At 37.2% G+C, this 11,066-nt stretch overlaps 1 protein-coding gene and 1 long non-coding RNA gene across 2 annotated transcripts; one reads left to right on the top strand and one right to left on the bottom strand.

Moving 5' to 3' along the window:
• The first annotated feature begins 490 nt into the window (after positions 1-490).
• LOC4350186 (uncharacterized) lies at positions 491-6,608 on the top strand. The gene is made up of 3 exons (XM_015760454.3): positions 491-764; positions 1,056-1,314; positions 5,828-6,608. Exons 1-3 carry the CDS (start codon positions 706-708, stop codon positions 6,320-6,322), a joined length of 813 nt encoding a protein of 270 aa, XP_015615940.1. The 5' UTR covers positions 491-705; the 3' UTR covers positions 6,323-6,608.
• Positions 6,609-8,172: 1,564 nt separating this feature from the next.
• On the bottom strand, positions 8,173-8,937 carry LOC136354063 (uncharacterized). The gene is made up of 2 exons (XR_010737788.1): positions 8,860-8,937; positions 8,173-8,530 (listed from the first exon to the last, which is right to left on the bottom strand). It is a non-coding gene; the product is annotated as an uncharacterized lncRNA (long non-coding RNA).
• Between the last annotated feature and the right edge of the window lie 2,129 nt (positions 8,938-11,066).

The raw sequence follows: 11,066 nt of genomic DNA, 5'->3' as shown, positions 1-11,066 counted from the left end.
TAAGCAAAGAACCAGGCCATTATGTATTCGTACGCTCGCATCGAAATATATACCTTTTATCATTGACCGGCACCGATCCAGCATATAGCTCCAAATACACTCTACTCTAAACCTATATATCTGTAAGAACCACATGATGACCCGGATTATTTTACGGCATTTGGTCGGTGCGCGCACAACATCCCCTCCCCGTTGGGTAAGTGTAGCAATACACACATTACCCCCCATCTTTGATACCATTGGTGTATATCCACGAGGGCAAGCAAGCAAGCAAGCTCCACCTCTCTGTCACTGGCATCTCCATGTGCCCCAATGACTGCATGTGGTGTGGCTCCACACCCCAATTTCCCTCTCCTCTCCTCTTAAAAACCTCCCTCTCCTCTCCACCATTGTCCACACACATAAAAAAAGGCAAACCAAAATACCTACTCCACATCTAACTAATTCTACACCAGCTTATATATTTATACACACACACATCTCCATCTCCACATCTCCATTTCCATTTCAGAGAGAGAGAGAGAGAGAAGGCCAATCTTACTACCCCAATTCCATCCCCCTTTGCATATTCTCACTCACTCTCAAGTCTCAACTCAACTCATCAAGATATCATCATCATCAGAGAGGTTGTAGAAGCTACCTAGCTAGCTAGCTAGCCAAAAGAGATATCTTTCAGAAGAAAGGAAGGAAGAAGAAGAAGAAGCAATGAGCAGTGGTGGTGGCTCCTCTCCAACATCATCCCCTTCTGTCTGCTCCAGATCATGGTAGGCATGCATACATGCAAACTCTCTCATCACACAAAACTATCAACATCTATTCATATGTTCACCATTTTTTGTTTCTTTAATATAATCACCCTATATGTCCATAGGTCCGTCTAGTCTTATCATGAGTTGCCTATCAACATATCAACATTATTTTGGACAGAAAATTCACGTGTTAATCCGTGAAATGCATGAGCAAGAAAATCAGTGAAGATTAATGAATTGCCTGATGACGATCATGTGTTAATTATTTTGATTTGTGTGTGCAAATAAATTAATTAATTGAATCAGGTCTATAAGTGAGGATTCGTTGAAGAGGTACGTGAGCTACGCGAGCGAGAGCTGCATCCAGGAGCTCCTCGCCGCGTCGGACTCCGGCGGCGGCGGCGGCGGCGGCGACGATGGGTGGAAGGTGCTCGCGTACTGCAACGGCGTGGAGATATCGAAGCGGCGGGCCGGGGCGGCGCACGTCTTCCGGAGCCGGTGGCTGCTGCACGCCGTCTCGCCGGGGAAGTTCATGGCCGTCGCCAACGCCGTCGACGCCGCCAAGGTACCTGCCACTTTAATTAGCAGTATTCCTGGCACTGCTAAACCAAGCGGACGAATTAACGCATGATTAATTAAATATTAGTTAATAAAATTTTAAAAAGATTAATATGATTTGTTTAACATATTTTCTATATGAGACATTTTAAAAGAACATATTGTTTAGCGGTTTGTTGAAATCGTGTGTGTACATGAAAAGCGAGAGACTACAAGTTAGGAAAGCGTGGAAAAGAACACAATCTCAATTACTTTTACTGCTTTTATTTAATGGATCATTAACTAAAGCCTGGGAAACTAAAACGTTTTTTGGTTAAGTAATCATCAATAAAGGAAGAAAACTTAATTCAAGAGGTTTCACTAAAGAGAGATTAATAAAAGGTATTTTTTTGCAAAGGATTTTTTTTGCTTTAGATTAAAGTGAACAACTAATTAAGACCTTTTAATAAGGTTTGAAATATATCCTTCCTTTTCAACGAATTAATTTGTACTGAAAACTAAAACACTTTCTCTCGAGCAGTAGCTCTCAATACCCAAGTTATCCGTCCTTTCTCATCAATCTCCAACGACAAATAATTGCTAGTACCTACAACTGATCAAATTGTCGAATTAATATTGATGCAATTTCACTAACTAATTAATTGATTAAAAAGCAACCAACAACAACGTACTACCCCTATACCGTACTACCGTGACTGTGAGAGTACACACATTACGTACATATGGTGTGAAAATGCACAGCATTTTTTTATAATACTATGGCATTGTTTAGTTTGGAAAAATTTTTACGTTTGGTTGTCATATCGGATATACGGATACACATTTGAAGTATTAAATGTAATATAATAACAAAATAAATTACAGATTCCGCCAGGGAACTGCTAGACAAATTTATTAAGCCTAATTAATCTATCATTAGCAAATATTTACTGTAGCGCCACATTGTCAAATCATGACGTAATTAGGCTTAAAAGATTCATCTCATAATTTACACGCAATCTGTGTAATTAGTTTTATTTTTTGCCTACATTTAATATTCTATACATGTGTCCAAACATTCTATGTGATAGTGTGAAAGTTTTTATTTTAGGAACTACACAGGACCTACGTAATAAATGGGTATAATTGGGTAACGGTGACAGTAGATTAGTAAAACGTGTTACCATTGATGAGTAAAGTTAATGCGTTGTTGTCTCGTGATCCGACCGCCAGCCCAACCCACCGTACCTGTCGTCGTAGCTAGTATCTTTGTTACGCCCGTGATTCTTAAAGGCCTTCAAATTAAACGTACCCTTTTTTGTGCATGGTACAAATCTACCAATTTGTACCATTTTGAACGACCTATTGTACGATACCATGAATGCAAAGGAATTTACCAATTGTACGAGCATGCAGTAATTAACAGTCCAGGTATCAGTGATAGGTAAAGTGTGTCTATTTTTTTGGTACTTAATTAGAAACCTAGCCCTTGTACATTTGTTTTTCCAGCTTTATTCGATATAACATGATGCAATAAGTATTAGCATACCTATAACTAAAATGCCTAACCCTAATCGTACAGTAAAATTTAAATTTTAAAACCTATTTTAAGAGTTGATTTGATTTTGATGTTTTTTCATCGTATAGTTGAAATATAAAAGTTTTACTTATAAGTTAGGTATAGACGATTGTAGGCGAAATGAAGAATCTACGAATTCTTTTGCAAATTCTTTCTCAAATTGTTTGTGTTATTCTTGCACCAATAAACCAAAATAACTAATATGACTACTTTTTTTAGCTCTCTAGATCAGAGTCTACAAAACATGTGGCTTGGAAAATTTTAGGCTTACCAACTACAAAAGCTCAAAGACCACATTATTGATTAACAAAAGCCAAAGCTAACAAAATTAATTAATGGAGGGGTATTGTGCTGCAGAGAAGTCTCTGTTTTCTACTGTACACAGACTGTATAGAAATACTAATGTAACAGTAACCAAAGTTCCTACTACTACCTAGCTAGCCCCACTACACCTCTCCTCATGCACGCTGCAACAAAATTCTGATGCCAACTTGTCGCCATGCTGCTCCCCCGGCCATGCATGTCGCATCGTCAGATTGACACGTACCTGACACATCCAGAAAATTGTTCCCAAGAAATTATTATTACTGCCATTGGAAAAAAATAAGGAAAACGACAGCCTTTACTAAAATATTGCATTATAGAGCCAGCGATGTCGTGAAGCCTGAGGACGAAGAACATTTTTTAGACTTTCGGTTAATTTTTATGAGTATTTTTCGTGTCGTTAATAATAACAACGGCTAGCTCAGGAGCTGGCTCCGTCTCTAGCTATTTCTGTGAACAAAGCTAATTAATTGAGAAAATACTCTCTTTTACTTTGAATATGAGTTGTTTCTTTACTTGTGCTCTAGAGTTAAAAGTAAAATAATCTTATTGCCCTTGAACTACACTTGATATTAATTGGGAGAGAGTAGCATTTTGGTAGAGCAAATATGGAGAAGAAAAACTTTAAAAGAAATTGTAATATTTAAAAGACAAATTTAAAAATGTAAAACAACGAAGCAACCTACATTAATCTACTAAAGACAGAAAAAAAAAGAAACTACTGCAGTAACATGTGTGAGACGAGGCAGGCATATGCATGAATCTACGAGCCCACAAGTACAGGCCAAATCATTTGGCACTTCGAGATCAGCAAAAAAAAGGGGAAAATTAGACAGATCGAGAGAGAAAGAGATGGGTATATGAGGATGATTAATTAGAGCCATGTGTGTATCATAATCAGAGAGATGTGGTAATTAATCAATTACTCCAATTAATTAGATGATGCATGCACGCATGTATGCTGATTTAATTACGCTCTAAACTCGTGGGCTGGCAGTAGTGTCAGGCAGGGGCACACGGTGCCATGTGAGGGCACGTGTACCCACATGCCAAAACCTTAATTAACGTGAACATGATTGTCTTAACGGCTAATTAAAGGCACGCAGCCTGTCAGATTGTTGTCAGCAATTTCCTGTTTTAATTCAAAACGAAAAAGACGATGTGCATGTGTGAAATTACCAATTTTGTTTTCTTTTAGTAGTCATCTCCGTCGAGCTGGACACCAATTAAATTTCTAAAAATTAGATAGTGCAAAACAGTGGTAAAAACTACGCAAGTGCAAGTGAAAAATAAGATAAGGTTTAAAACAGGGGAATAGTAGGAAAAAATAGAAGATCGAAAACTTCTTTGTACGTAACCAGCTATCTGGAGTATTGATCGGCAAGCTTAATTTGAATTAAGCAGGAAATTAATTAATACCATTCTGAATTAAATCGGTCCCGATCAGACAATTTGTGACCTTAATTAATTAGAATGGCTCTCGCCTGGTCGGCAGCTAATTAATTGTACTTGGCGAATTAATTAGTGAAATGGGCCATTTATGGGCCCAAAATTACTAGGCCAGATAGTCCAATGGCTAAAATTAAGATCTTTGCATGCAGCAATGGTCCTCTTCCAAACATCTTTATCTTTTGACTAGCACATCCCTCATATAACCACTTTATTAGGTGTGAATTGACCGCTTTAATCTGAACATTGACCGTAATAATTTTCAAGTATAATTTCACTAGTTAATTAGTAAATAAAGAAATTATAGTTGTACTTTCTACGTTTCAAATTACAAGACACTTAAAAAATTTTTCTAACTCAAACTTTTTTAACTTTAATTAAGGGTATAGAAAAATATAATAAAATTTTAAATATAAAACAAATATAGTATAAAAATATATTAACACTATATTTAATAAAATATAGTAATTTTCAAGTATAATTTCACTAGTTAATAAGTAAATAAAGAAATTATAGTTTTACTTTCTACGTTTCAAATTACAAGACACTTAAAATTTTTTTTCTAAATCAAACTTTTTTAACTTTAATTAGGGGTATAGAAAAATATAATAAAATTTTAAATATAAAACAAATATAGTATAAAAATATATTAATTTTATATTTAATAAAACTAATTTAATGTTATAGATGTGGTACAATTTTGGATAAACACGGTAAAACTCATGAAAGTTTAACTTAGAAAAATTAAAATGTCTCATAATATAAAAAAGGTAGAAATAAATTGATATTCGGTGCATAGTTATACTCTTGAAGAGGGTCCAATAATCCAATTGAATTACACTGCAATTACTCCTTCCGTATAGTATAAGTCGTTTTGACTTTTTAAGTCAACATTTCTTTAAAATTCATAAAAGAAAACCTTTAGCAACATCTAAAACAGTAAGCTAGTTTTATTAAATATATGTTGAATATATTTTAATAATATGTTTATTTCGTGTTGAAAATGTTACTATATATATTTTAATAAACTTAATTAAACTTAAATAAATTTAACTAACAAAACAGTCAAAACAGCTTATAATATAAAACAGATGTACTGGTATCTATTTAATTAATTAATTTTTACATATCCATATATATTTATTAATACTGCTTAATTAAATAAACAAATAAAACAATAATATTGCAGCAGTGGGAGTCGGACCTGGTGGACGCCCGGTACATCAGGGAGCTGGGCGACGACCTGAGCATCGTCCACCTCAAGCTCGGCGCCGACGCCTCCAAGCGCACCGCCGGCCTCTTCCGCCGCCGCGACGTCGTCGTCTACGAGCGCCGCCAGACCATGGACGACGGCACGCTGGTGGTCGCCGTGGCGTCGCTGCCCAAGGAGATCGCCGCGGGCCTCCTGCCCCCCGGCTCCTCCTCCGGCGCCCGCGGCGCCGGCCTGCTGCTCCAGTCCGGCTGGGTCGTCGAGAAGCTCGACGCCGGCGACGGCGGCGACGGCCCGCCCTGCTGCGTCGTCACCTACGTCGTGCAGCTCGACCCCGCCGCCGGGTGGCTGCCCCGGTGCTTCGTCAGCCGGCTCAACAGCAAGCTCGTCATCATGATCGTCGCCAAGCTCAAGAAGATGGCCCTCGCCACCATGCACTCCGCCGCCGCCGACGACGGCGAGGTGATGCCATGAGTTTAGTTAGGAAGGAGAGAGATCATCTGGATTAATTAATTCCGGCGATCGATCGATGTGGCACTGTGGCTACAAGCTCGCCGTCGTCGTCGTCTTCGTACGTGAGTAAATACGATTTTGTAGAAGAGTGTGGTGTTGCGTGTGTGGAGGTGTTATTTGTGACATGCGTCGCTTGCATGACATGCGTTTCAGCATCTCTCTATATATAAATATGAACTTTGAGAGTGAGAATTGTTACCGTGTGTATATAAATTAATTAATGTGCTTTTGAATTTTCTTGAAGAAAGGCTGCATCCTACTCCCTCCATTACATAAAAAACAAATAAGATAGGATAAAAAAGCATACTCATATCCATATTCATTGTACTATGAAACGTCACATCACTCACTCTAGCTAGATCCATTGTACTAGGAATGAAAGGAGTATGTATGTGGCTAAATCCCCAGCTAGACATCTATGATGGATCATCTATCATATATATAAAAGACACGTGTTAGATGAACTTATCTCCGACAGATAAAAAAGAAACCGTTGGATCTATAACAGATGAACTTATCGAAATTTCAATATGGCTGCAGGGGATTAGATGATCCGTAACAGATGTATTGTCGCCACCTGTTCTAACTTCTGTGATTGGAGTGACCACCGTCGTCACCTATTCATAGTTGCAGTGTCGTCGCCTCCACCACTCCTCAATCTCTTCTACCCCTTCCCAAGCAACCTCCATGACACCAGATCTAGCGTCCCAGTGGTCAGAGGTTGTCAGTTTGTATTCTTAGGCCCCCTTTGAAACAAATGAAAAACCAAGAAATTCTAGACAACTTTATCCTATGAGAAATAATCCTATAGTCCTTTGACATAAAGGATTGTTTCCACCAATTCCTTTGAAATTCCTATAAAATAAACCTTACTAGAGCAATTTTGAAGGAAAATAAATATGAGGTGAGACCTCATGTTTTTCTCTTCATGCGTCTAAAAATTTATGTTTTTTTTCCTATGTGCTAATCAAACGATAGTTTGGAGACTTTCTTGTGTTTAAAAATCCCCTAGGAATCCAATAAGTATGTCATTCTATTGCTACGTTTTTCCTATTTCTATGTTTTTCTCAATTATGCGTTTCAAAGGGGTACTTAAAAGGTTTCAAGACACAAGAAAGTTTTAAACTAACGTTTAATTGATAGAAAAACATAGGACCACAAGGGACGTGAAGAAAACATAACGTGAAACCTGGTGTTTATTTTCTTCCTAAATTCATCTAAAATAGCACATCTTAACTAATGAAAAGTGAAACTCAAAATGAAACGAGGATGAGCCACATCATTCGATAAATATTAGCCGTTGAATTCACTATAAGACAAAGAGGATAAGTGAATCTTGGCAGTTGGATTAGATGGATGGTAAACATAGTAACTCAAGAGGTTTCCGGAGATGAAGCTACTAGAAAATGAAAGAAAGAAAGAAAGAAGGAAAAGCTAAAGAATAAGCATAGGAAAGTATAAGGTTATGTATATAATTTAGGGTTTGCATCTATTGTAAAAACTATTTTACAAATAAACCCTCATCATAACCAAAGATTCACCGGTCAAGATTGAGCTATTTAGAGCTTATACAAAATGTATATTCATTTGATTAATTTTATTTCTAACAATTAATTTTAATATATTTGACAACAAAATTGCTATAGTTGCATGCACAGTCATGGTCACCCGAACATAAGTTTAATGCTTTTCATATGAATTCAAAATTAAATCAAACTCATTCCTTAAAACCTTACAAATATTTGTATATAGGCTATAAAGAGCACGTGCCGACAAAAAAAAACTTATAAAAAATTGTAACAAATATTAAGCTTTTTAATTGTATTATCATAATATTAGTCATCCTCACCTATGTCTTTTTAGAGCAACGAGAAACCCATAAAAACCGAGAGCCACTCCCACATACCACATAATAGGAGGCCTAGAGTCGCGTAAATACGCAACATCATAGGCTAGTTTTATAGAAATTTCAAAATAATTGGTAAGAATCAATCCTTTCAAACTCTCTGTTTCAAAGGGCTCCTCAATTAGAAATGAAATGTCAACACCTATATACAGAGTACATGCCTCTCTTGAACTTTGCAGAGGTGACAGGATGTGTTCTTCGGGATTCTGTCATCATTTGCTTGTTCTTGCTGCATTCGAATTACTTGATACATAGCTGAAGACCTAAAAGCCAACATGTATGTACTGAATGAATCGACGCATACACAGTACAACAAGGGAAGGGAGAAAAAAAAAAGCACTACTAGGATGCTTACACATCATGAAAAAAGGGAAAGAAAACGTTAATGTGTTTTCACGTTCTAGTTCATGATCCTTTTTTTTCCTTTAAAATGATAGTTTCACCGAGTGTATACAATTAATAAAATGGATCCACGTCGTCCGGTAATTTGTTCATACTGTCTCGCAATTACATGAATTCAAATGTAAAAATTTGATTAATTTGGATCAACCACTCCTTGGGATTGAGGCTTACAATATGAAAGCAAATTTACCTTTTTGGTTTAGGACTACCATAAAATGGACTTCGTTGGCGAGCATAATGCCATTCTTTTCTGAGCTACAGCTTGTCTGTCACGCACTATTTGTTAGGTTCCATATAGAATTATATAGACAAAAACATAAATAAGCATATAAAGAAATATACGTGTATAAATACAAAATCACCAAAAAGCTAAATTTATTGGGTGCGCAATTCCTCAATTTTACATATAGAGTAATAGAGGGGTTACCTCAGTTGCAGAACCTAGAGAAAGAACTTCTGATGTATTTTGCATTCGCATTCACTCCAAATTAATAAGTGCATTTCACCACAGCCCCACTATCACTGGCCGCTATGTCTATATCGTCCAAAGAATCGTAGGAATGAGAATACGAAGGAAAGCCAAAGTGCTAATGATGTCCCCTCAAGCACTTAGCTGTGTTCTTTTCTTAGAGTTCCCAACTCTCCTCCCTCGCGTGTACGCTTTTTAAACGGTTAAATGGTACGTTTTTCATAAAAAATTTCTATACAAAAGTTACTTTAAAAATTATATTGATCTATTTTCAAAAAAAAACTAATACTTAATTAATCATGCTTTAATGAACCGTCCTGTTTTCCGTGCGGGGAGGTGGAGTTCCCAACTCGCTCATGTTTTCCTGATGCCTCTCACTCCTATGGTTGTAAGGTTCTCCTTCATATTCCCTTTGGCTTGCACGGTCTCGCAAAGAAAAACAGAACATATTTTGTGTACTGATTTGTATGTGGAGAGTTTGGTAATTTTGTAGCGAGCCAGGAACATTGAGGAAAGCCTACATTGTATTATTCTACACTAGAATTGTGGGGTGAAGATAATGTTTATGGTGTTCTCCCAATGCTTCCCATACCTATTGTTGTTATATGCTCCTTCCACTTCCTTTCTAGCTTGCACAATGTGTGTGTGTGGGGGGGGGGGGGGGGGAATGGAGGTGCCTACCCTTTGGACTTGGATTTTTTCTTTTTTTTGCTAGTGTTATAAATTTTGGAGAGACCAGACACGTAGTTGTTGGTAATCGGAACTTGCACACTGCATATAAAGAATCCATTTCATCTCCGTCATAACTTCGAATTTACTTCCTACGCTCTGCATTGTGCAACATGGTAAAGAGCAATCGTTTTCTCATGCACAAATGATCCATATAGCATAAGGTAATTGAAGAATATGAAATTCTGCAAAACTGCCAACACAGATTGCTAAAAAAAAATTCTGCGAATAAAATAGCACAAGGCACAAACTTTTGACATGGCTCACCAAATTGGAAGCCATTTGAACTGCTAATGTTTCTGTATATTATTACTTACTAACGTCACTTTAACCATGAAAATCTGAAGTGGAGTAGTAACTCAACATCATTATTTTACGCCACTTCAACCATGGTGGCCTAGTGGGAACGCTGCTGTGATTCGTGAAGTTAGGAATTTATTCTCTTTGCAGTTTGATGTGATAAAGGTTGTGTATTGTCGTAGAGCTTGTAATAGTGTTGCGCATGAACTAGCAAAAGGTGCTGCCTTTGGTTCCTCTACTCCTGTAGTTTGGTCAGGACAGTTTCCTGAGTTTGTTTGTAACCTGGTGAACAGCGATATAGCTGTTTTGGTCAAGTAATGAAGTTCTTTTTTCCTCTAAAAAAAACATTGTGGCCTAGTGGGAATCTTACCACAATGTCAATGTAAATTGATACTGCCACAATTAGGCAACTTCTCTTTTCAAAAACAATTAGGCAACTACAAGTAATTCGCACCATTTTGCTATCAGTTTATTACCAACCACACTGAAGGCCGACTTGCCTTGCCTCCAAAGCATGTTAAAAGTGGTTTGTCCTGTGTAGCAATTAGCAAGTATAATCTGAATATTTTGTATGATGTCATGTCGAGGTATAGGAAACAGGTTCAGTGGCATGCTTGTCATGCCCATTGGATTGATGATCATAAGATCTGTACAAATTAATTAGACAATTTAAGTGAACAAAGTTATTCAAGTCCAAATCCATCACCTCTCTGAAGTTGTAAAGTCCAAATGGTGTTTTCATTTGTTGGTCTAATTTTGTTCCCCTCTTAATTCTGCACAGACTTTGTACATGGAATGCTTTAGAATAACAGGGGCCGTGTTGAAACGAAACCAGTTTTTCTTTAGAACAAACAGAACCAGTTTTACGACAATTTCAATTACAAGGATAGGAGTATTCT

The sequence above is a fragment of the Oryza sativa genome, chromosome 11 (genome assembly GCF_034140825.1).
Source record: "Oryza sativa Japonica Group chromosome 11, ASM3414082v1".
NCBI classification, from domain to species: Eukaryota; Viridiplantae; Streptophyta; class Magnoliopsida; order Poales; family Poaceae; genus Oryza; species Oryza sativa.
Note: the sequence above shows the minus strand (reverse complement) of the source record. Positions and strands in the feature narration are given on the sequence as shown.